The sequence below is a fragment of the Cervus canadensis genome, chromosome 18 (assembly GCF_019320065.1).
Source record: "Cervus canadensis isolate Bull #8, Minnesota chromosome 18, ASM1932006v1, whole genome shotgun sequence".
Lineage (NCBI taxonomy): Eukaryota > Metazoa > Chordata > Mammalia > Artiodactyla > Cervidae > Cervus > Cervus canadensis.
The window spans coordinates 26,369,712-26,393,888 of NC_057403.1; the positions used below are offsets into that span (position 1 = coordinate 26,369,712).

Here is a 24,177-nt window from a genome sequence, read left to right on the forward strand (position 1 = left end):
ATTCACACACACAGACACCACTAACATGATAACATGTCCGTATGTGTGTTTGTGTGCGCTCTGTTGTGTCTGACTGCGACCCTATGGACTCTGGCCCACCAGGTTCCTCCATCCATGGAATTTTCCAGGCAAGGATACTGGAGCGGGTTGCCATTTTCTTCTCCAGGGAATCTTTCTGACCCAAGAATTGAACCCACCTCTCTTGAGTCTCCTGCATTGGCAGGCGGATTCTTTACCACTGAGCCACCTGGGAAGCCCAACATATCTCTAAGAAAACTGCTTTACTAAAAGAAGAATCAAATTGCTTTCAATGGGAAAATAGAGTGGCTTAGGGGGCACAGGAGCATCAAATAAGCAATAGTAAAGTTATTTTTCCTGCTGGAATTTCAATAAAACAGTGTTTTTAAACTAATTACTCTAAGTTTAGCCATTAAAATGCAAATATTCTTAAGGAATCATGTACTGAGCATATTGAACAAAATGGCCTTTCATTTTCTATCCCACCTGCTCAGAGCTCCTTACCCATTGTTAGCCCGTTAATCACCCTTGGCTGTGAAAATAGAAAGGCGGGTTTTCCCCTGCTTGTAGTGCTAGTTATAGATTTCTAACCTGATGTTAAAACCAGATCAGAATGATGTTTCTAACTGGGTTCTCTTTTTTGACCACACTGCAAGGAATGTGGGGTCTTAGTTTTTCAACCGGGGATCGAACCCGTGCCCCCTGAAGTGGAAGTGTGGTGTCTTAACTACTGGGCCACCAGGGAAGTCCCAGAAACTGCGTTCTTAATAAAACTGTAACATTGTATCCAACTTGCATCATGTAGACATCTTTCTCCCAATACTTATCATGTCTATATTTAATATACATGACCTATATTTACATGTATATATTATGTAGAGCTCACCACGGTGAGCTCATTGGTCCTTTGGGAAAAATAGAAAAACTGCTCCCTCCCTTAGCGTTCTGTCAGAAAATTGTGCTATCCTAATATTAGGACATGACACATTACTGCCATCTGCTGGGAAGCTCTGGTAAAAATGCGATCTGCAATGTCTAGGAGATGAGTGGTACCGCTTGAAATGTTGCAGAGAGCAACCTGAACACCATGTGGGACATCCATGGATTATTAGCCAGGAGGTTAGCAAAATGGCCGAGTGTGGGCACTGGAGCCAGGTTTCCTGGGTTGGATTTCTAGCTCCAACGCTTCCTAGATGGCAACCTTGAGAACGTGATGAACGATCTCTTTGCCTCCATTTCCTAATCTATTAATGAGGATAGTTGCAGTACCTACTTCATGGGGTGACTGAGTGTGCCGGTGCATGTAAAGCCCTTGGATCAGTGCCTGGCTCAGGCATGAGTTTGCTCCCATGTCATTTTAGAATTTATTCAACAAATACTTACAAAATGCCAGGCACAATTCCAATGTCTCAACAAATATTACTCCTTTTAATCCTCATAACAACCCTCTTGAAGCAAGTAATGTATAGAGGGATAGCTCTGGCATGTCACAAAATGGGATGCACTTGCAGGCAACACGTAACCCTTACTGGGACACGTGGTTGAATTTCCACATGCCAGGGGGACTCCTATCGCCTCCCCAAGAAGGGATGAAGACTCGGGAATGGGAAGTACGGCTCAAGATTCCCTGTCCCTCATTGAGCTCACAGGTCAGGGGTGGATGCTGTATGTGACTGTGTATGAGTAGAAGGCAAGGGAAGTTTGCAAAGTCTCCTTGGAGTTCAGCCTGAAACCTAGCTGATACTGGCCTAGAAGGGGCAGTCTGTTCAGTACCACGGAAAGCTCCTGGTGGGCGGGAGAGCCTATCCTAGACCTCTGGACCCCGCCCCCTTCCAAGGTCCCCCCCAAATTTAAAGATCGACCGGGGTGCTAATGAATCCGCCTGCCAATGCAGGAGACACAGGAGAGGCAGTTTCCATCCCTGGGTTGGGAAGGTCCTCTGGAGGAGGAAATGGCTACCCATTCTACTATTCTTGCCTAAAAAATCCCATGGACAGAGGAGCCTGGCAGGCTACAGTCCATGGGGTTGCAAAGAGTCCAACACGACTGAGCGACTGAGCACACACAGTTTAAGAATGTGAAGGAGGCCTGGGTGGGGTTGCGCACCAATGTCCAGAACTGATTACACCCTGATTTCCCCAGACAGACAGAGGATGGCCTGGTGGGGAAGAGAACTTTATTGGGATATTAGTGGAGGACACATGGGAGGATGAATTCCAGGGAACAACAGACGCTGGGACCAAGCTGCTGGTCACCTTAAGGACAATAAATTAACGTACAAAATAAATTAAAGTAAGGAGGTCTCAAGGAGGCAGGGAGGGCAGCTGGGAATATCCAGGGATTTCTTAGGGATGGAATTTGGAATTGGAAAGGGGAAATAAGAATTTTCAGCCCCCTCACAAAGGGTCTGAAATGAACTTTTTCACCCTCTCCCCCAGGCTGGGAGTTAGGGTTCAGGGGTTCCAGGAAGAGGGAAGGTCTGGGCTCAGCTGAAGGGGTGAAGGGGGTTGGTTCAGGGTCGTTCCTCCAGGAAGCGGTAGGTGGGGTTCTCATAGCCGTGACGCTGCAGTTCGCGGAGCTGCTGCTCCTCCAGGGTCAGCATGGGGTCCACCTGCAACGGGGGCAGGGGTGGGAGAGTGGGCCGTGGGGACCCAACCACAGATCTCCCGGGCTCCGGGGCTCCTCCCCGCCCCAGGTCTCTGTGTCCCTTACCTCCACCACTCCGTGGCTGATGGCCCCGTAGGGCTTCTTCCGGCGCAAGAGCAGCAGGGAGAGGATGATGAGGGAGCCCCCGCCGGCTCCCATGATCAGCAGACCGGACACGGCCTCTCGGGACACGCCTGTGCCAGCTGGGGCCTGCAGTGGGAGGAGAGGATGCCGGGGCCATCTCTGAGGCTGACCAGGGCCCTGTGTGGCTTCGGGAGTCACAGTCTAGCCACTGACCTCTTGACCTCTCCCCCTAAGTACCCTGAATATTCCTCCTCTTACCAGCTCATCCCTCTGAATCTCCGATGAGTGGAAAGGAAAGCCCCTTGGAACAGACGCATTCACCTGGGGGAGTAGGAGGTGTCAGGAGTCGGCTCCAGCCCCCTCCTCCCCTGGGCCCAGGAGGGCATCCCCCAGCCCTTTTCTCCCCTAGGACCCTGAAGTCCATGTCCTCAGGCCCTTCTTCCCTCTGAGGCCAAGGAATCCAAGCCCCCCACGAGCTCCCCCTGCAGACCTAAGAGTCCAGCCCCCCTCCCACCCTGCCTCAGGTGCCCACAGGTTTGACTGGCTTACCTTCCGTTCATACTGCTCCAGGGGGGTCATCTTGTCTTTCCCAGAGGACGCAGCATCTTGTTCTGTGGACCCTAACCCCCAAATCCTATCTCATTCCTGAGAGTCCAGAATGGTGATACCCCTGCCTGAGGAAGGGTTGGGGGGCACCAGACCCCACCCCAGGAGGCCTGGGGTTCCCAGTGTGTGGGCCCTTTTCCACTCTGGGCTCAAGGACTCAGAAGGATGTGGTGACCAGGGGCTACTTTATGAGCTACTCACCTTTGGGAAGGGCCATGGGGGTGTCTGCTGGCAGCCAGAGGAGACAAGACAGGTGGAACCGTGAAGAGAGGAGAGCATCACTGAAGAAAGTGTGGGGACACCCCCTCCCGGGGGCCGAGGAGGGAGGATCTAGGACTCTCCAGAGGCCTCCACAACCCCAGACATTCCTTCCCACCCTCTACCGCTCACCCGGTGGCTAAGACACCTCCAGACTTTAGGGGATTAGAATTGAGGTTGAGGGCCTGTCCTCCAAAGCCTGGGATTATGTACGTTTGGGTTGACTCACCATCCTTGGAATCCAGGGGCTGTAGCCCACTCTTGTCCTCACTGCTGCCCCCTGGGGCAGGGGCTTCCAGTTCATTGAGGCCCAGGTGTTCAGAGTGGAGGAGTTCCTCTGAGTGGAACATGCAGAAAGGGGGTGATTTCATGAGTACAGGGATCCACAAAACATGATGGTGCCTGTTAGGGTGAATGAATGGCACCCTAACAATAGCATGATTGGGGGGAGCCATACGTGAGATGTGGGAGAGTAGGGAGTGGAATGTTGGAGGAGGGAGATGGAAGTTCAAGAGAATGGCCTCCTCAGGACTTCCCTGGTGGTTCAGTGGCTAAGACTCTACACTCCCAATGTAGGGGTCCAGTTTCCATCCCTGGTCAGAGAACTAGAATCCACATGCCGCAACTAAGAGCCCACATCCCACAACTAAGACAGGGTGTAGCCAAATAAATAAATAAGAGAATGGCCCCCTTACAGAGCAGGAGAATTAGGGTTAAGCATGCGACATCCAAGAGGAAATTACAATAGATCTGGGGGCTCTGGGGCGGGGGGCAGTTACTGTTCCTGATATTCATGCTTTTGAATAGATCTCACAGTGTAAATCTGGGTTGGGTTTGTGACTTGCTTTAACCAAGTGGGCCCAGGTCTTAAGAAGACCTGGCTGTTTCTACTTCGGTGCTTTGGGGAGCTTGAACCACCACGGAAGTCCACGTGCCTTGCTGGAGAGACTGCATGGAGGGGTTCCATGGAGAAGAGAGGCCTCTCTGAAGGGAGAGAGGCTCATTCGTGCCAGAGTTCCAGCCGCTAGCTGACCTGCTAGCCCAAGGTAGCTACACGCTTGCCTACTGACAAGACCCGCAGAAGAAGCACCCAGCACAACCCAGATGGCAGAATCATGAGCAGTGAAAATGATTGACTTAAGCCACTAAGTTTGTGTGTGTGTGTGTTGGGTGGTGAGGGGAGGGGGTTGTTACATAGGAATAGATAACTGAAATGGCAGAGGAGTCAAAGGTTGGGGGGGTCATGGTCGGGCACTCACGGATCTGGGGCCGCAACTCCTGAGCCAGGCGGGGGTTCTGGTCAAGCAGCCCCAGGCTCTGATTCATCCTTTCCTCAATTACTTGAAGGTGGGTCTGCACCTGTTGGGGAATGAGTGTGAGGGATGAACTGAGCCGCGTGGGCTACAGAAGGGGAAACCGAGGCCGGGTGAAGGAGGAAGGTCAGGAGGGTCCCAGGAATAGTAGCACCTACAATGGACAGGAAGGAGGGTACAGGGGCCAGGAATTGGGCCATGGGGGACAGGAAACTGAAGGCAGAGAAGCAAAATACAATGAAAAGGAAAAGATGTACAGGAGACAGGATGTGAGAATCTTGGGAACGAAAGTAAGGAAGAGGGAAAAGGAGTAGCTGCTAGGAAAAGTTGGGCACAGGAGGCCAGGTAAGTCTAGGGTACAGAGACTATGGTATAGAAGACAGGAAGTGGAGATGAGTCAGGGGAGAGGTAGAAAGTAGGGTCTGAGGAGTAGGAAGCAAGGTTTGAGGGGGTTTTGGAGAAGGAAGTAGAATTGGAGAGTCATGTGGGGAGTTCCCTGGTGGTCCAATGATTAAACTCTGCCTTCCAATGCAGGAGATGTGGGTTTGATCCCTGGTTAGGAGACAAGACCCCATGTGCTACAGGGTGTGGTCAAAAATTAAAAATAAATAAATATAGCTTGTTAAAAAAAAAGTTAGAAATGATGTGGCTCAAGGGCAAAGCTTGGAGCTCAAGAGCACAGAATCAGTATTCTTGAACAGGAAGAGAGCATCCAAAAGATAAGAATTAGGATCTAAAGGCACTGAACAAGGGTTTCAGGGAGAAACAAGCAGAGTTAGGGAACAAGCAGCATTGAGGGACAGGAACAGGGTTCCAGGCACAAGAGGGGGATTCTAGGACAGGAAATAAGAATCCAAAGGATAGGAAGTGGGAATTCAAGAACAAGAAAGGGGTCAGAAGCACAGGGGGTGATGGAGGCAGTGTTCCAGGGTCAGGAAGTAGGGATCTGAGGGATTAGAACGGGTCGCAGGCACAGAAGGGGGGATCCAGGGAGATGAAGGAGGTCCAAGGGGGCAGACAGAGGGTCTGAGGGACTTCCTGGTGGTCCAGTGGTTAAGAATCCACCTGCCCATGCAGAGGACACAGGTTCGATCCCTGGTCTGGGAAGATCCCACATGCCATGAGGCAACTGGGCTGGTGCATCACAATTACAGAACCCCCGTGCTATAATTACTGAAGCCTGTATGCCTAGAGCCTGTGCTCCACAACAAGAGAAACCACTGCAGTGAGAAGCCCGAGCACCACAAAGAAGAGTGACCCCCACTTGCCACAACTAGAGAAAGCCCTTGCACAGCAACAAAGACCCAGCTCAGCCCAAAAGAAATAGATTCAAAAATGAATTGCTATAAAAGAAAGAGGATCTGAGGGGCAAGAGCAGCATCTGAGGGATGGGGGTCCAAGAGACCAGGGTCCGAGGGATGGCAGAGTATTTGGGAGCTGGAAGAACCGAGCACCTGGAAGCGCATCTGCTGGGCCTTCTCGGGGTCCACGGCAGCCACATGCTGGTAATGCCTCAGTGTGTGCCTCTGCTCCTTCTGCTCAGCTCGCAGGTAGCGCCGCAGGGCCAGCAGGACCCGCTCTGGCTGTGGAAGGGAGGGAGGCTGCCCAGGCCCGTCCCAGCCCACTCCACCCTCTACCCTCCGCCCGCGCTGCGGTTCCCGTACCTGAGGCGGATCCCCCTGCAGCGCCGCCAGGAAACCTTCCAAGGCGGCCCGGCGCTGGTCATTGATCAGGGCGATGACTCGGGTAGCGTGGGTCTCCACCAGGCGCTGTCGCTCACCGGACACCTGCTCCTCCAGGGTCTGCAGGATGGACTGGAAGTGCTGGCGAGGGGGTGGGCACAGGGTCAGGAGAGAGGCATAGCCGGATGAAACCCAGGTCAGAGGGAGTCTGGAAAGGGAGGGCTATTGGACCATAAGTGGGGTGGGGTGCCATGGATCCAGGCCTGGGCAGAGTCGAGCTGGGGTGGGACTAGAAGACAGGAGACTGGCTGGAGTGGCTGGGTAGAGTAGGGGCAGAACCAGCTCTACTGGGAGCCTGGATGAAGGTGTCCACTGTATGGGTAGGAAGAGTGTAGGAACAGAGCTGGCCCGTGTTAAGCCAAAAGGGACCAAGTATTGCAGGAAAGGTGGGGCTTAGGCCTGGGCAGGGCTCACTGGAGACAGCTGTAACTAAATAAACCTGAGTAGAGCCAGAGCAGGAGTCAGGGAATGGGGCTAAGCTGAGCCCGGGTCTACACAGGGTAGGGTTGTGCCAAGGTGAGGCTGAGAGAGGTGGGTAGGAGAGTGATGAGGCTGGGTCTACTGAGGAGGGATTGGGTAAAAGTGAAATGAGAGGGTCAGGACCAGAGTCAGGGGAGGGGGCAGGGCTGAGCATTAAAGAGAGGCTGAAAAGGACTTGGCTGTGTCTGCAGGGCCCCAGCTTGGGAGAGGCCTCCAGAGCCAGCCCTTAGAAGTTAGGATCAAGTTAAGACTGGGTAAAATATGGCCAGTGGGAGGAGGAAGAAGAGGAAAGCAAAGTCAGATTGGATGTAGGCCAAGAGAGGTGGAGCCAAGTGTAGGGGTGGGGCCAGGAGAAGCCCATATCAGTAGGAAGGGGTGAAACTGGATGAGGCCAGAAAAAGCCTGAGCCAGGCTGAAGCCCATTACGCCCAAGTACCCAAGTAGGACACTCTGGAGGCTGTCCTACCTCATTCAGGGCCTGTCTGTCGGCTTTAGGCAGGTTCTTGGACTGGTTGTCGGCCATGGCCCACTCACGCATCACCTGGGGACAAGGGGAGCTTCAGGATCCTAGAAGTCACTCTGCTGTATCCAGTAAGTCCCCACATCCCATTCTTCTTCAGAGTCTCCAGATCCCTTAAGTCCCACGGCCTCTTGGATCGCCATGAGAGAGAGGATTCAGAAGGAATTTAAAGTGGAAGAGTACCATGCATCAGAGTTGCCACGGACTCTGGTGGTGTCTCAGTGGGACTCTACGTGGCTTGGGGATCCTTGGTCATCTTAGGGGCGAGTTGAGGGCTGGGGGATGATGGAGGTTTGGGGAGCCTTGAGAGGTAGTCTCAATGTGTCCCTGAGCAACTTCCTGGTAATTAGGGAGCTCTGTGTTATGGGCGATCCTGGGGCCCCCAGTACCATCACCTCATTAATCTGGCGCATCCTGCGCTCCTCCAGGTCCATCTTGGCCCTCAGGAAGCCTTCATGCTCACTGATTTCTCCAGGCATGCCAAAGTACACGTCCACACCATCTGTGGGCCTCGGGGTGGGAGTCACTGCAAGGCCAGGAATCCAGGAGTCAGCCTGAAGCCCAGCCCCAGATCAGCTTCCCTTCCTAGAGAACTGCATTTCCTAGAGTGCAGTGGAGACCCCCATGTGTTCACTTCAACCATAGCTGCTGCCTGGCATCACACAAGATGTGGTTCTGAATTGGACCTGTTCTTGCAAAGCTTAGGAATCTATCACACTATCCTTCAAGCTTTCCTCCAAATAATCCTTCAGACATACCAATTCTGGGTACCCCCAAACCACCCTTACCCTTTGCATTCCTGACAGGGTGGCCCTTCCACCTCTACTTTATCCAAACCCATTCCCATCCCTCCCATTTCCCCACACAGGGCTTCTCCCCAGTAGGTCCCTCCTCAAATGCCCCTACACCAAAGCTCTCTTAAATCATCTTCCTTCTAGGGTGGAGAGGGTGGGGTTTAGAGATGGCTTCACCTTTGCTGACCCCTGCAGGGGTCTGGGAGCTTGAGGGTGGGACTCTCTCCTCCTCCTCCTCCTCCTCGTCAGCTCGTGGGGTCTCCACAAAGTAATCATCTACTGGCTGCAGGAAGGATTCCTCCTCTTCCTCGTCATCGCCCCTCTCAACTCTGCTTCCCAGGGGCCAGGACCGGGTGGAGGGATCACTGAGGGAGCAGAAGACCCAAGGAAATAAGAACCTGGGCCTAGGTCCCCAGGCTTCCATCTCCTGCCTCAGGAGCCTGGAGGGTTGGGCCTGGAGGGTTCCCTCTCACTCACCCGACTGCTGTCCCAGAAGGGTTGGTGGTTGCTGGAGGTGGGCAGCAGACATATTCCACACCTCGGAACCGATCTGCGCCACAGGGCAAAAGCATGCCTGAGCCATGCAGGATGAGGCCCTGGGAGCTGCAGGCCTGTGGGAAGAGTGGGCATAGATACTAGGTCTGGGGGGTAAGGAAGGGTGGAGGGGGAGCCTGGATGCCTGAGTCTTAGGAGCTGATGGGGCTTGGAGCCTGGATTCCTGGTTCTGTCCCACTGGGGAGAGGGGGCTGAGGCTCAGACTCAGGTTGTGGAGGAGGAGGGTGTTAGAGGATTGGAATCCTGGGTTCTCCGGGAGGGGTGGGAGGATGAGGGGCTGGGTCCTTACTTCCTGTGCTTCCTGCTGCCGCCGGGTTGAACTCTCGCACTGGTCCATGCGCTCCTGGTGCAAGAACCGGCAGCCTTCAGGCACCAGCAGGGCCTCACTCACGAATTCACCGGCTGGAAAATGGGGGGGGGGGGGCGTCGGTGTGAGACACTCTCACAGCCACTAGCCCTACCCACTTCCCCCCTCCCCAGAATTCAGATCTTTTACCCTCAGAGGCTTCTGTCCCACTGTGGACTCAGGCACCTAGCTCCCTAACGCGAGCCCGAGACCAGGGCCAGACTCTCATCCCTTGGAGACTACCACCCAACCCCCCACCTTCCGTTCCCCAACCCCCCGGCCTTTGACTCACGCAGGCAGTGGAAAGGCACAACTTGGTGGTGGGGGTGGGCACAGTGGCCACCCCGGGCACCCCCGCACCACTGTTCCATGGGGATGGCCTGCGTCGCCTGCTCCACACGGGCAATCTGCAGCTCCGGGTACATCTGGGGGCACCGAGTCGGGGCGATCAGCCCTCTGCCTCGCCCCTACCAGGTGCGCTCCTGCGCTGGCGTGTCCCTTTTCAAGGCTCTAGTATTCGAAAGACCCACTCTTCCCTAGGCCCGTAGAACAGGACTTAGATATCTAAGCCCCACAAGCCATTGGCCACACCCCTTAGTACCTCTCCCTTCCATCCTTAGGCTCCGCCCCTTTCCCTGTCGGGTTTCTTTATGAAGGTCCCTCCATTACCCCAAAGCTCTCCCTTTAAGCGCACCTCTTTTCTAGTCGCTTCTGCCCCTTCCCCCAATCAAGTTCATCTCTCCATAGATTCCACCCTTCTTTAAGCCTCGCCTCTGGCCTCTCAGGATCCTTTCTCTTTGTGTTAGACCTGCTTTTTCATAGCCACACCTCCCTTCTAGCTTTCCACTCTCCCATTGGGTTCCACCCCTTTCCCAGTCACTCGAGTCCACGAGGTCTTTTTGTCTTAGCCCCGCCTCTTACTTGCCACGCCCACCTACACCTGCTCTTTAAAGTGTCCACCACAATGTTAAATTTCATCTCATCACTGGACACTGTCCTCAGCTGGCCGTGTTTGCACGGTTCTTCTCTTTTCTTGACCTAGTTTCTCAAAACCAGGTCCTGTCCTATCCTAACTTTGCCTCTTTGTTGGCCATGTCCCCTAGTTTCCCATGCCTTGTTGAACCCCTCATTTCCCCGGACCTTGCCTTTGCACGGCTAGCGTCTTAAGGGCAACCTGGTCCCAACTCGGACCCGCTTTTTTGCTGGCCACGCCCCTCTCAGTCTGTCCCGCCTACCTGTCTGCAGTACTCCAGCACGCGCTGCGGGTCCCGGAGACAGCGTCGTGAGAGCTGTGGGTCTGGTTCCCAGCGGCCGGTGCGCAGGTCCCGGTGAAGGGTTGGGCGCCCGCATAGTCCAGCCACCTGGGCAGACCCTGGGGCCTGGGGCGGAGGGGTCAGCGAGGGCACGGGGGACGCTGGCATGTGAGTCCCCCGGTCCTTTGCTCCCTAGGACCCAGATGGTCACACCCCCAGCACCAGCCCCCTCCATCAAGCACCGCGCACCCGCCTCTGTGGAGGTTCGGTTCCCTGGGAAACAGCTCCCACTGGGCCGGGGGCCGCCCCAGCTCTGCCGTTGCTATGGCAACTCGGGGTCTCCTGGGATCCTCACGGCCTTGTTGCCGTGGAGACAGGCCCCGCCCTCACCCCAGCGCAGCCGCACTGGAGCTCGAAGGGGTTAAACTTGAATGGCGGGGGAGGAGGCCAGAACCCAGGCGTTCTGGCCCCTCCTCCCTCCGTCCCTAGCTCACGCTCGCATTCTCGAGTGGAAAGACCACAAGGCCTGGCTTCAGGGCCCTGCAGGCCTGGACACTCAGTCCTTGGGGGATGGAGAGCTACATCCTGGGTTGGGGGGGCGGTGGTTGGAGGTTCCTGGGTTCTGGGAGCCTTGCGGGAGCCTTCATATGGGTCCCGAGGATAAAAGGGGCCCAGATTCTTGGCTTTAGGTGCCTTGCTGCCCGGCGGGTCCTGTTCAGATGGGCAGGGGCTGGGGCTGAGTCACCTAGGTCGGAAGGGTCTGAAGGGGCTAGACTTCGGGACGACGCTGGGGCCTGGACTTAGGGGTTTCTGAACGCCTAGCGCTATTAGGGGCGCCTGGGGGCTGGCCACCTGGCTGAAAAGACTGCGCTTTCTGCTTCGCACCTATCCGCCCCGGGGTCCAGAGGCCCGGTCCCGCCCGTTCCCCCACCCCCTAGGGCCCGGCCGGGCCTCACCTCGGCCGCGCTGGGGCTCCCACCGGCCAGGTTCCCTTCGGCGAGCTGCACGCGCAGAAGCAGCAGTAACAGTGGCAGCAACCGCAGCAGCGGGCCCAGACCACGAGCGGCGGGGCTGGCGGGCCCCATGTCCGGGCCCTCGCGCCCTCACGTCTCCAGCACTCCCGCCCGGCCGGGCCCCAGCGGTGACAGGAGCTCCCAGCGCCACGGCCGCCGCCTCCTCCGCCGACGCCCCCGAGCTGCGCCGGCGCCGCCAGCCCCGCCCCGCGCCGGCCCCGCCTTCCCGGCCAGGACAATAGCGTGGCAGCTTTGCTGAGCAGCCTGGAAGCCCCTGGAGAGAGCCTGCGCCAGGCCCCCGCCCCCTTGTGGGGGACTCCAGGCGTCCCACCTCTGGAAGGGCCTACCCGGGGGTCTGGGTCACAGGCTTCGTAGTTGTGGATTTTGAGTTCTCCAAGACCGTCACCTCCTGTTTTCTCACTTGGACCCATACCCTCACTAAACGTCTTCCTTCTCTTCCAGGGACGCCAGCACAGGAGCCCCTACCCCACCCCCAAATCCTCTTGAGGTCACCTCTTGAGGTCCTAGGCCTCCAAAATTTCCTCAATCAAGAACACAGCAGTTGAACTTTAAACGACCGTGAAGCTGGGGAGATTCTGGCCAGGAAAAGGAGGTCGGATCTCATTGTTCTCCCAGCCTTTCGACCCTCCTCTGAAACCCTTCAATAAAATGGCTTGATTTAAAATAACAAACAATCAACCAAAACCCCACAGCAGTGGACACCCAGTCCTCTTCTCCCTCAGATCCAAGAGTCTGGGTCCCAGGTACCTTCTCTCTCTGGACCGGAGACCAAGCCCTTGGCCCTTTCTCCCTAAGATCAACGAGTCCAGGCCTTCTGCTCTGCTTTCCAGGAGCCCTAGTCATAGACCTTTAATTCCTAGATCAAGGATGCATGAACCAGAGCCCCCAGACCCTTTCTTTAAGGATGAGCCGAGTCAGGTACCTATCACCTCAAGATAAGAGTCAACCCCCATTCTTGCTCTGAGGATCAGGACAGTTCTCTTTTCCCACCCCTAGCCTCTCCTTTGCTGCCTCCCCTTCAGGGTTCACTTCCTTCTCTTCCCAAAATACAGTGTAGAATTGTCTTCCCCAAGCAGACTGGGGCAGTCCTGTCATGTGTGCGCATCTGCACACATTTGTTTGTCTAGATGTATCTTAAAAGAGCTTAGTGCTCAGTTCAGTTCAGTTGTCACTCAGTCGTGCCCAGCTCTTTACGACCCCATGGACTGCAGCATGGGTGCTCAATGGATAGTAAAGGGCTGTGGGTTGGCTCATGTTTTTTTCTACAGCCACTTCGTAGTCTAGGGTAAGAGGAAGGGCCTTGGGGCAGGTTCGATGGACCCCTTCCTTGATAGACAGTAATAATGCCAGGGGATTTCTAAGATATTCACTTTGCAACTTTTTTTTTTAATTGAACATAAATATTCTCATTCCCAGATTCCAACACCACTCCTTCCCTGCTTCCCACCACCACAACAGCTCTTACCCTGTCCTTACTCCTTGGGCCCGGTTCTTCCAGGACCTTTAAGGAAGGAAGAAAGAATCAAGATGGTGGCCATCTTGGATTCCCAGAGAATGAATGGCCATTTTGACAGCAATTCCATGGGTGAAGCAAAGTACCCCTTGGGGATAGCAAGGACAGGTCCTGTATCTTGATCTGCTTTATGTTGCCTTTCTTCTTAATGTGGGTGGCCATCTTGAAATCTCTTCTTTCAATGTTTGGAAGCAATTTCCTTCTCTGTCCCTAACTCCCATCACCCCTGTTCCCATCCCTCTGCAAACGGCCCATCTGCCCTCTTGAATCTCTTTTTTGCACAGGAAGAAGCAGGCCCAGTGGCCTTCTTGCTTCCACTCGGGGCATCCCCTTTGGCTGAGTTAACTGTACATCAATGACCCAGGCAATTGTAATGATCTTTCCTTCCCCTCAAGGTTCAATTTTGGAAGGGTAGGTTGCCAGTTTGTTCTGGTTACTCAGAAATCAGGACAATCCATTATGCAAGTTGAAGATCCCAGGACTCTTCAGCTGGAGAGATGTCACACATGAGTCTGGAGACGTGGGTGGCTGGGCGTGGGGAAGGCAGCATATGGGAAGGGAGGAGTGCTGGGGGCCAGATCTGGGGGTCCAAAGGATGTGGGTTTGATGTAGCTAGTAAAAGCTCGAGGATGGGGTGTGGTGAGATAGCCTGCCTGGGCTCTATACAGTCTGCAGGGGGGGACCATGCCCAGATGTGGATTGAAGTCATAGAAGGTAGGGGTTCCCGGAGGTCCAAGAGGGGAGGAGGGTGGTAGGAAGAGACCTCCTCCGGGGGCTTCTCCAAGGCTCAGGCTCACACTGACTCCTCGGACCTTGTAGTAACCATTGGTTGGGTCCTGAGGGAACAAAATGGGACTTGGTAAGGTATGTGAGGGTATAGAGGGATGAGGGTAAGTGAATAGAGAGACACACTGAGATAGAACCAGACCTAGGGAGAGACGAAAAGATAGAAGGAGGAGCAGGCAGAGAATCCAGAGACGTATAGACTGGTAGAAGGGCAAAGTGAGACAGAAAAACAGTAGAGATGAAAGGACAGAAAGAGATGGACAGAGAAAGGCAGAGACAGAGGTTTGCCAAGGGATGGTGGTATGGAAAGGAGATGCAGAGGGAACAAGAGAGAGAAATGGAGATCAAGACATCCATTCATGCATTTGCCCAACAGCCTGAGGCTTTGACTCTATGTGCTGCTGCTGGAGACATCTCTCTCTAGGATAGACCTAGTCCCATCTTCATGGAGATTGCAGGTCAAAGGAGAAATGATCAGTCACCAGACAGAACCAGAAGGGTCAGGGATGTGATGGAGGAGATTCAGGCAGAGTGACTGGAACAGTGATGGGAGAACCTTCAGACTGTGGTGGGGAAGCCTAGATCACAGTGGTCCTGGCTGTGACAGGTGAAACAGAATGATCAGGGCTAGGAGGAGAGAAGCAAAAGTTTTCCAGCACAAAAAATGTTTGAGGGCTTTCCTGGTGGTCCAGTGGTTAAGAATCTGCCTGTCAGTGCAAGGGACACTGGTTTGATCCCTGGTCCAGGAAGATCCCATATGTCATGAAGCAACCAAGCCCGTGCTTCACAGATACTGGACCCATGTGTTGCAATGCACCCTAGAGCCTGCACTTTGCAATATAAGGAGCCACCGAGATGGGAAGCCCACACACCACAACTAGAGAGTAGCCTCTGCTCACTGCAACTAGAGAAAAGCCTGCAGGAAGCACCAAAAGGCCCACCACAGCCAATAAATAAATAAATAAATCTTAAAAACAAAAGAAGAAGAAATGTTTCAACTGACACCAGAGGAATAACAGAGAGAACTAGGTAGGTATGTGAAGAAAAGGGGCTTCCCAAGTGGCACTAGAGGTCAAGAACCTGCCTGCCAATGCAGGAGACATAAGAGATGTGGGTTAGATCCCCGGGTTAGGAAGATCCCTTGGAGGAGGGCACGGCGACCCATTTCAGTATTCTTGCCTGGATTATCCCATTGACAGAGCAGCCTAGCAGGCTGCAGTCCACAGGGCTGCAAAGAGTCGGACAGGACTGAAATGACTTAGCACACATGAAAAAAGGAGTGTTTCAAGCCAAGAGACCAGCATCTGCTAGGTAGAGAGAGAGAGAGGGGATCTGGACTGGGAACTGGGGTCAGTGGGGCCCCATTTTTTGGGGAACAAAGGACGGACAAGTTTGGGGAAATGTGACGCTAGTGTGGAACCTGGTAGGCAGAAGGGGCCTGGGTGAAGCAGCCAGGGAGAGGCATTTAGGAGGCCTGATGTGGGGTGTGGGCCTCTGATGGGGAAAGCACAGGCAGAGTGAACCTTGAACTGGGCTCAAGATGCAGGCCAAGGCTGGGGCAGATATGTGGGCATAGTCAGCAGACAAACCAACTGAGACTCTGAAGGTGGGTGAGACAGCCCAGGAGGCAGCAAGAAATGGGTGGAGGGGAACGTCCCTGCTGGTCCTGGGGCTAAGACTCCCTGTTCCCGATGCAGAAGGCCAAGGCAGAGTTCCAATGCAGAGTTAGATCCCTGATCAGGGAACTAGATCTCACACGTCGCAACTAAAAAAAATCCTGCATGCGGCAGCAAAGATTGAAGATCCTGAGTGCCACAACTAAGACCTAACACAACCAAATAAATAGATAATATTTAAAAAAATAAGTGGGTAGAGGGACCTAGGGGCCAGAATGAAAAAGGAGGGAACAGAAGTGGAGAGAGAGCTGGAGACACAGTGAAGGGAGCCCCTCTTTTCCCAACACTCACCTTGCTCTCCAGAACCCCCTCCTCATCCAGAACCAGGTCGCTGTGGTCCGTGTGCACGATGGGGCCCTGGGGTAGAGTACTTAGTGAGAGGGAGTGTAGACTACACTGCAGGGGATGCCAGACCCCAGAGACCCTCAGTTGAACATCTGAGGCCAGAAAGGAAGGACGAAGGGCTCCTGGGAGCTGGGGTCTGGACACAGAACAACAAGGAGTAGGGGGACAGGGCTAGGGAATAATTGGGATGGGGCATACTTGGATTTGGGAGACATTTGGATCTGGGGGTCACTGTTGGGACTAGGGCTCTATTTGAGTTTGGGGGGCCCGATTGGGATGGGGATCACAACTGGTTACTATTTGGTTTTGAGGTACCATCAGGTCTGGGAACCCTCACATCCTACCTGGTCTTTGCTGCTGCCTGTCTCCTCCTCAGGGCCCCTGGAACTGGAGCCATCGCTGCTCCCTGGGATTCGCACCAGGTTCTTTTGCTTGGAGAAAGAGGCTGAGGCCAGGAACATTGGAGGTGGGGGCAAAGGTAAGTGATGGGGCTGGGTCACGGTTTGTGGAGACCAGTGAGCAGGAAGAGAGAGGGCTGGGGCAAATCAGGCTGGAAGGCTGGGAATCAAAGAGACCACTGGCCTAGGAGGGCAAGGGGTGTGACCCTGAGGAGATGGAGTTAGAGCTTGAGCTGGGAACCAGGCTTTGAATGGGAACCAAGCCCAAAGGGGGTCTGGAGAGGCAGGACTGGGACAAGCCCCAAGGCCAGAGCAGCCAGTGTACAGGACCTGTGTGGGGGTCTGGGGTGGGGTTCAGACACTGACCCCTGCCGTGGCGCCAGCAACAGAGGGCCACCCCAGTGATGATCATAAGGAGAGTCATGGCCATGGCGGCCACTCCGGCCACAATCCGCACAGTGGGCAGCAAGTCTGTGGGAAGAAGGGGAGGGGGTTTCTGAGGAGGCTGAGCAGATGACTGAGCAGGAACTGGGGAACAGGGCTTGAGTAAGGGAACCTCTGGTCAAAGGTCATCAAGTCTGGGGATTCCCAAGTTTTGTAGTCTCCTAGCCTGGGGTCTCTGGGTTGAAGAGCACATGAACCTGGGGCTTCATAAATTTAGATTCCCTGACTTTAAGAAGTCATAAAGTTTGAAGGTATTTTACTTTGCAATTCTCTATATTTGGAGGTAGCCTTCTTTGGAGTCCCTAAGTGTGAGAGGTCTTTCAGTTTAGGATTCTGTATTTGACAGAAATTATTGTTGGGGGCGGGGGTGGTCTCAGGATTCAAGGGACTCCTAGTTTTGAGGCTCCCAAGGTTCGAGGGCTCTACCTTTGAGGGTCTTCGGTTTGGAAATTGTGGCATTTTGAGTGTTTGAAAACCTCAGATTTGGGGTCTTCAGGCCCAGAATCTCACCTCTACGGCCCAGGCTGACCTGGGTGCCTCCCTCACCCAATCGGTTTCGGGCACTGCAGTTGAAGCCCCGGTGAAAGTCGGACTCCTGGGTCCCCGAAATGTGTAGCACAGAGATCAGGCCTGGACCCTGTCCCCCGAGGCCCTCTGGGGCTGGGAAGGTCTCCACCAGAAACCGACCCCGTGACCCCGCCGTCAGGAAGCCCTCATCCCAAGACCAGACCTGGGGGCACAAAAGAGGAAGGTCACTGAGGAGACTCAGGAGGGCAAGAAGGTGTGGGCAGGGCCTGGGAAAAGTCAGAGGTAATCACAGCGGTTTGGGGAGTCTGTCTAGGAGGTCAGGGTGGCCGAATGGGTCATGAGAACGGGGACTTTCCTTACCACGGCTTCTGGGGCAGGGGAAGCGAAGACCAGACACTGGAGGCGGGCGGGACCCCTCAGGAAGGCAGGCGTAGAGTGCAGAGCGGTCACTACTGGGGGAGCTGGTTTGGAGATTGTGAGCCAGTCAGAGGAGAGGCCCCGCCCTCCCTGAAGCCCATTCTCAAGCTGGCTGGGTCAGGCCTGGGCTCTCCCCACTAACCTCAACCTACCATCCCACTCCTCTCAACAAACGTGAACCCTACTGAGGCTAGCCTTTTGTAGGTCCAGCTGCAGTCCCCAGGCACCACCCCTTTCTTCTCATGGCCACCCCCACTCCCCTTAGACCTCATCCCCTCTGCCCACTTCTTATCCCAGAACCCGCCGGTCCCACTAGGAAGCACCTCTTTCTCACCGTTCACAGTCAGCCTAGCTTCTGCAGCGCCACCGCTCTGGCCCGAGAGCCCCGGCTCGGCCCTGCACACGTAGTCGCCTGCATCCTCGGGCCCCACCGCGGGAAGACGCAGCGTGGGCCCGGAGGCCAGCACCTGGGAAACGGAAGGGGCGTCAAGGGCGCGACCTTGGGAGGAAGACCCCCCTACTGCCAGCCACTGCCACAAGCCCCAGATCTGGCTTCACCTGTGCGTCCCCGCGGCGGGTCCAGGTTACCCGTGGGAGCGGATTCCCGCGCCAGACACAGCTGAAGGAGGCGTCTTCTCCTACGTCCACCGACAAGGGTTTCGGCTTTGCCTGCAGAATCGGCCCGACTGGAGGAGACCGAAGAGGGGCCACATGACCAGGGAGGGAGGCAACTTCTGACTCCGGAGCAGACACTCAGAAACGACACCCACAAGGGCCCATTGGGTTGAAGACCCCAGTTCTCAAATCGGCGCACACGTCTGGCCCACAAGCCTCAGCCCCACTCTCGCCCCGCCCCTGCTCCACTTTGGCACTGATCCAGCACAGCCAAATCCCGCCTAAATCCTACATCCGGCCCACCATCCCCGGCAGCCGGTCGTAGCCACGCCTCACGGTAGCCCCTGTCCCATTCTGCTCGCCCCACTTTGGCCACGCCCCCGGCCCCGCCCCGGCTCACACTGCACGTCCAGCGCTGTGCTGCGGTTGGCGCTACCCACTGCGTTGCTGACCTCGCAGGACACCGGCGCAGTCAGGAATGAAGCGTCGGCCACTACCTCCAACACTGGCCCGCGGGCCCCGAGCACCGGGGAGCCCCCCTTTGCCCATCTGCGAAGATGGTGGGGTGTTAGAGTTGTTCTTGCTCTTCAGGCACACCTACTCAGGTCCTAGCCCCAGTCCTCCCCAAGCTGGTCCTCCAGGCTGGGTCCTCACCTATAGCCGGTGACAGGAGGCTGGGCTGTGGCCTGGCATAGGAACGTGACCTTCTCTCCCTCCTGCACTGTCTGTGGTTCTGCAGACAGAGTCACCACTGGGGGGTCTGTAGAGGTGAGTCAGTGGTCAGTGGTGGGCAAGGACATGGAACACCTCCACTGATGACCTAGGAGTCCAGTTCTCACTCCTCCACCCCAGGAGTCTGATTCCCAGTCCCCTCTTCCCTTTCAGCTAGCAGTCTAGGCTTCCCCCAGGGAACCGAGGTACACAGCCCCCTCCTTTCTCATGCCCTGAAATCCAGATCCCAGGCTCTTCTTTCTCCAAGGACCTCAGGCTCAAAGCCCAGTGTCTGACTGCACTCACACTGCAGGCTCAGTGTGACAGCCGTGTCCTTCCCTGCAGGCAGGGCCTGGCTCCGGGCCCGGCAAACCAAGGTGGCTCCATCGTCATGGCTGGAAGGGGTCAAAGATAAGATGCTCTCCACTGACCCGATGGTTCCTTCCTTCAATGGGGTCTGTAGGTTGTGAATAATAATGATGATTTCATCTACCTTTAGGTAGTACTTAATGTCAGTCACTCTTCCAGGCACTTATAAATATTACTTTATTTAATCTTCCAGTAATCCTAGACGTGCATACTACTGTTAACTCCACTGTACAGATAAGTAAATTGAGGGGCAGAGAGGTTAAGATCAATCAACTAACAAGTGACTGAGCCAGGATTTGAACCCAGGTAGTCTAGCCCTATGGGGGCTTCCCAGGTGGCACTAGTGGTAAAGAACCCACCTGCCAATGCAAGAGACATAAGAGATGCAGATTTGATTTCTGGGTCAGAAAGATCCTCTGGAGGAGGGCATGGCAACCCACTCCAGTATTCTTTGCCTGGAGAATCCCATGGACAGAGGAGCCTGGCAGACCATGGGGTCACAAAGAGTCGGAAATGACTGAAGTGACTTAGCATGCACGCATAGTCTAGCCTTAGAGTCCCTCTGCTTAAGTACATACCAAGGATCCCAAGCCTTGAATCTCTGCCTTCTCATGCCCTTTTCCTCTGCATGAGCCTGTGGTCTGAGTGGACCCCAGAATTTCCCTGAATGAGCAGGGAAGGGCTGGCACAGAGACTTGGACCTGACCTGACGGAAGATGGCCCCGTCCAGCCGGACCCCATCTCGAAACCACAGCAGCTCAGGGGTGGGGTGGGCATCACCACGGCTCCGACAGGTCAGATTCGCAGGAACCCCAGCAACCAGAGACACAGAGGGGCCGCCCAGCACCTGGGGGGGTTCTGGAGGAACTGTAGAGTGGATCTGGGGTCAGAGCTGGATCTTGGTCCTAGAGACCCTGATCTTCCCAGCTCTAACTGCCCTCTCCTTCATTCTCCCCGGACTCTGATATTCCCAGCTCACACTGGTGGACCCCCCTCCCCCAGGCTCCCCAGGGACAAGTGGGCTGAGTCCTTACCCAGCACATGCAGCTGGGCTGGTCGAGAGCGGAGGCCGGCTTGTGTTGCTTGACATTCATACGATGCTTGATCCTCTAGCTCCACAGGCCTAATGTGGAGGTCGTGCTGGCCACTTGCTGCATTCCCTGATATCCAGTACCGGGACCAGCCTGGAGTCAGGGACAGAGGCAGTCACACCGTGGTTCTGAGTTCCTGGTCCCAGGCCTCCATCCCCAGGCATCTTACACCGGAAAGACACTACCAAAAGTTGGGGCTGGGCCAGAGAGACACTAATCCTTTCCCAGTCCAGAGTCACTACAAACTTGGGGGGATTATAAATTGAGGGGGAGAAAAAGCAAGAAAATAATTGCCATAAAAATCAGAGTAGATACTACCTGTAGGTAGTAGGGAGGGAGTGAGCTACGAGAGAAGGGAAAAAGGAAGGCTTCTGGGGAGCTGGCAACGGGGCTGGGTAGTTGTTACACAGATATCTATTTTAGAATTATTTGACACATCTTCCATTTATGTTTTATGTGCTATTTGGCACTGATGCACTATTTTACAATCAAAATAAAAATTTCCAAACCCTATGGGTCAGCTGCAAAGAAGATCCTGAAAATTCACGACCCCCAAATGTTTCCCTGAGCCCATTAATTTCCTAAATTTGAAAATGTCAAGCTAGAAACTTAAGTTGTAGCTCAAGCCCAGCATCCTCACCCTGGAGCCAGCCGCTCCTTGAAGAGATAGTAAATTCTCACCTGGAAGGTCCCTTTCGCCCCCTAGAGCCAGCCCATCCTTAGTCCACTGAACCAGTCCCCGGTAGGCGCCCAGGGCACAGGGCAGCCGGGCCTCCTCTCCCAACAGAACTACCTGGTCCTCTGGCTGTTGCAGAAAGTGGGGTGCCAGGCCTAGGAGAGTGGGGCGAGGGAACAGAGCCGAGCTTAGCATATTCAGGAGCTCCGGATGGAATCCAGTCCCCAATCCCCTCTGTCCTCAGACCCAGAAGCCCAGGCTCCCAGAGTTCTCTTCCGTCAGACCCAGGAGTCTGGACCCTCAGCCCCATCTATCCCAGCAAAGCGACAGCTAGCAAACGACCCTCTCCTGTATGTATCTGCGCCGGCCCCTCGCGGTACCTGCACGCCCCCTGAGGCAGAAGGAGAGGACGAGGAGTACGGGCACGAGCATCCTGAGTGTGTCCCCCAATATCCAGCAGACTTGCTGTTGCACTGGCTTCCCTGCCAGTTCCTTTCTCGGAGCACACTTCCCACCACTCTGGCCTGGAGTCCGCTCCGCTCCTGACTCTTCTCCCCAGGCTAGAAGCTCCCCTCTCTCTGACCTGGAGGTCCGCTCGTCTGCTCCGCCGCAGGCTCCGCTGCTCTGAAACGCCTGCCAGTTCGGCGCGCCAGGTCTCCGAGAGACCCTGGAGGGCCAGTTCCCACTCGCCCCGCCCCGGCCCGCCCCCTGGGAGACCCGCCCTCTTCCCATTGAGAAACTCCCGCGGCCGCGACGCGGATGAATGGGGGCACGCAGGGCTGCGTCCCCGCCAGCGGGAGGACACTCCAGCCCCCTTACGGTCTGGGAGCTGGAACACCTGGGTCGAAGGCGGGGGTACCGGCTGGGTTGGACACCTGCACCCTACCGGGGTTGGGGGGTGGCTGGGGGTGAGGAGGAGGGAGGGGAGGGAGTGGAAGAAACTTGCTCAACCCGGGTCCTGGAGGGACCGCGCTGAGTGGAAACGCAGCTATAAATGGGAACCCTTGGGGACTCGCTAGTTTCCTCGCCCTGGGGAGGCGGGGCCCGGGGCTCCTCTGGGCCTGTGGGTCAAGAAGAGGGCACCATGTTTGCCTGGGGGGCTGCTGGGACCCCCGAGAAGAGAGGGTTCAGTTCTCCCCACCTCAAAAAGCCTTCAGTGCCTGCCTTTTTACCGCTGCAAATCACAGCTCGTCCTAAGATCCAGGAATCCAGGCCCCCCACCCCCGCCCCTCCTTTCCCAGGACCCTGCAGTTCGGGACCACCCCCTCGCCCCACTCAGCAGTGGTTGCCGGGCGACGGCTGGGAGGCGGCGGTGCCCGGGCTGAGTCAGGCAGGGAGGCTGGGAACCGCGCAGCTTGTCCTGACGGCTGCATGTCGCCCAGCTGGGGCGTTCCCACGCGGCCGGCCGGCGGTGCGCTGCGCAGCTGGCAGGGCAGGTGGGTGGAACCCGAAGCCGACAGAAGGGGGGGACTGGGGGCCTGGGACCCTGGGTATGGCATTCTTAAAACTGTAGGGACTGGGGATCTACACTCCGTTGTTCCGAGCTCAGATTCTTGTGTCCCTAAATAGCAGGGACATGGACGCCTCCCCCCCCGCCCCCCCAGGATGCTAAGACTAGGAGTTCAGACCTCTGATGACCGAGAAGTTAATGGCCTGAACGCCGAGTTTCTGAGGCATTGGGGACTCAACTAGGGCCCCTGCCTGAAGCAGAGTGCAGTTGGGAAAGGATGACCTGAGGTCAGAAAATCTGGTCTTAAGTCTTAGAGTCCGTGGATTTAACCACCAATCTCTCTCCCACCCCCTCGCAGGCCCAGGAGGATTTGAAAATCAGCCGGCAGTGAACATCTGCCCTAAGTCCTGTGTGTGTGTGGGGGGAAGGACTGGAGGCCTGAACCCCCAGGTCCTTGGGAAGGAGGGACCTGGACTCTGGAGTCTGAGTGGCTTCTGTTTTGGGGATTCAGCCCCTGGATTTTGAAATAGGATGGGCTTGTGGCTAGGACACCTGAGTCTTGGGGGTGGAAGTCAGGTAGAACGGCTGCTTTTCCAGGCATCTGACATCACTTCCCCTTCCTGGCTCTCTGGGGGCCACAGGCATGGAAAGATGGAGAGTTTGAGGTCCCAGGAGCATCCAGAGAAGGAAAACATCTAAGGTTGGAGGGTGGAAGGTTCGTGCTAATTAAAGGTCCCAGCAATGGACAGCCCTATGCCCGGGCCCTGAGGGACACCATCTGGTGACGGCCCTATGACAGAACCTCCAGCTGTGCACCCAGCCCATTCCCCAGGAGGCGTGGGGCCAGTTGGGAGAGGAAATGTGGGAGGAGGGCAAGGAGTTAATAATGGGAGGGAAGAAGACAGACGAGACTAGAGTCAAGGATGGAGCTGTGGGGGCTCAGCCCAGATGCCTCGTCTTGTGTAGGGAGAAGGACCAGATGGGGGTCATGGAGGGGAGAGAGAGAGAAAGCGAGCAGTTCCAATTCCTGCAGGAGATGAGCAGGCAGAAGAAGCTTATCCCGTGTGGGTGTATAGGCGCACAGTGGGGTGGGGAGGGCAGGCCAACCAGCATATGGTTGTAAAATTCAAATATGTGACAGTCAGGAAGACTCAAAGATGGAGAAACGAATAAAAGAAAGAGGAGTAGTCCAAGGCTGACTGAGAACAAATATTTATTGAGCTCCTGGCATGTGTGAGAGACAGAGCATCGGGTGGGAGAGAGGTACAGATGAGAACAGAAAGAGAAAAACAACGGGACTTCCCTGGTGGTCCAGTGACTAAGACTCTTCACTCCCAATGCAGGGGGCCTGGGTTCAATTCCTGGTCAGGGAACTGGAGCTTATATGCCACAACTAAAGATCCTGCACACCACAGCTATGACCTAGTACAGCCAAATAAATTAATATTTAAGAGAAAAATGGAGACGTGTACAGGCACAGACAGTGACAGAGTTAAAGGCTGGCTGAGA

At 55.4% G+C, this 24,177-nt stretch overlaps 2 protein-coding genes across 4 annotated transcripts; both read right to left on the minus strand.

Moving 5' to 3' along the window:
• Window positions 1-2,177: 2,177 nt before the first annotated feature.
• On the minus strand, window positions 2,178-11,826 carry APLP1 (amyloid beta precursor like protein 1). Of its 3 annotated transcripts, none has more exons than XM_043437297.1 (17): window positions 11,572-11,826; window positions 10,598-10,741; window positions 9,655-9,787; window positions 9,306-9,418; window positions 8,939-9,072; window positions 8,639-8,826; window positions 8,063-8,193; window positions 7,614-7,688; window positions 6,590-6,748; window positions 6,380-6,508; window positions 4,872-4,971; window positions 3,842-3,949; window positions 3,556-3,579; window positions 3,298-3,368; window positions 3,007-3,069; window positions 2,731-2,874; window positions 2,178-2,629 (listed from the first exon to the last, which is right to left on the minus strand). In XM_043437297.1, exons 1-17 carry the CDS (start codon window positions 11,698-11,700, stop codon window positions 2,531-2,533), a joined length of 1,944 nt encoding a protein of 647 aa, XP_043293232.1. In that variant the 5' UTR covers window positions 11,701-11,826; the 3' UTR covers window positions 2,178-2,530. The 3 variants fall into 3 exon arrangements, with proteins under 3 accessions (XP_043293232.1, XP_043293231.1, XP_043293233.1); XM_043437296.1 differs by having other exon boundaries at window positions 3,556-3,582; XM_043437298.1 differs by lacking the exon at window positions 6,380-6,508 and having other exon boundaries at window positions 3,556-3,582.
• A 1,188-nt stretch (window positions 11,827-13,014) lies between these two features.
• On the minus strand, window positions 13,015-22,717 carry KIRREL2 (kirre like nephrin family adhesion molecule 2). Its single transcript, XM_043437152.1, has 17 exons — window positions 22,508-22,717; window positions 22,038-22,120; window positions 21,599-21,885; window positions 21,224-21,373; window positions 20,486-20,635; window positions 20,158-20,318; window positions 19,389-19,539; window positions 19,026-19,131; window positions 18,772-18,920; window positions 18,315-18,442; window positions 18,091-18,223; window positions 17,700-17,800; window positions 17,322-17,541; window positions 16,734-16,838; window positions 16,314-16,414; window positions 15,916-15,981; window positions 13,015-13,998 (listed from the first exon to the last, which is right to left on the minus strand). Exons 1-17 carry the CDS (start codon window positions 22,715-22,717, stop codon window positions 13,663-13,665), a joined length of 2,637 nt encoding a protein of 878 aa, XP_043293087.1. The 3' UTR covers window positions 13,015-13,662.
• Window positions 22,718-24,177: the final 1,460 nt, after the last annotated feature.

What these genes read in the sequence shown, in the direction of transcription:
- KIRREL2 (XM_043437152.1), bottom strand. Translation starts at nt 22,717, where the DNA reads ATGCCATACCCAGGGTCCCAGGCCCCCAGTCCCCCCCTTCTGTCGGCT. An exon ending in GGGCGAAAGGGACCTTCCAG is followed by an intron (nt 20,636 to 21,223) that starts GTGAGAATTTAC and finishes CCCTGACTCCAG; the next exon opens with GCTGGTCCCGGTACTGGATA. An exon ending in CCCGCCGCGGGGACGCACAG is followed by an intron (nt 18,224 to 18,314) that starts GTGAAGCCAGAT and finishes TCCGTTTCCCAG; the next exon opens with GTGCTGGCCTCCGGGCCCAC.
- APLP1 (XM_043437296.1), bottom strand. Translation starts at nt 11,700, where the DNA reads ATGGGGCCCGCCAGCCCCGCCGCTCGTGGTCTGGGCCCGCTGCTGCGG. An exon ending in TGCTGGAGTACTGCAGACAG is followed by an intron (nt 9,788 to 10,597) that starts GTAGGCGGGACA and finishes CGGTGCCCCCAG; the next exon opens with ATGTACCCGGAGCTGCAGAT. An exon ending in CCCTGCAGGGGTCAGCAAAG is followed by an intron (nt 8,194 to 8,638) that starts GTGAAGCCATCT and finishes CTGGCCTTGCAG; the next exon opens with TGACTCCCACCCCGAGGCCC.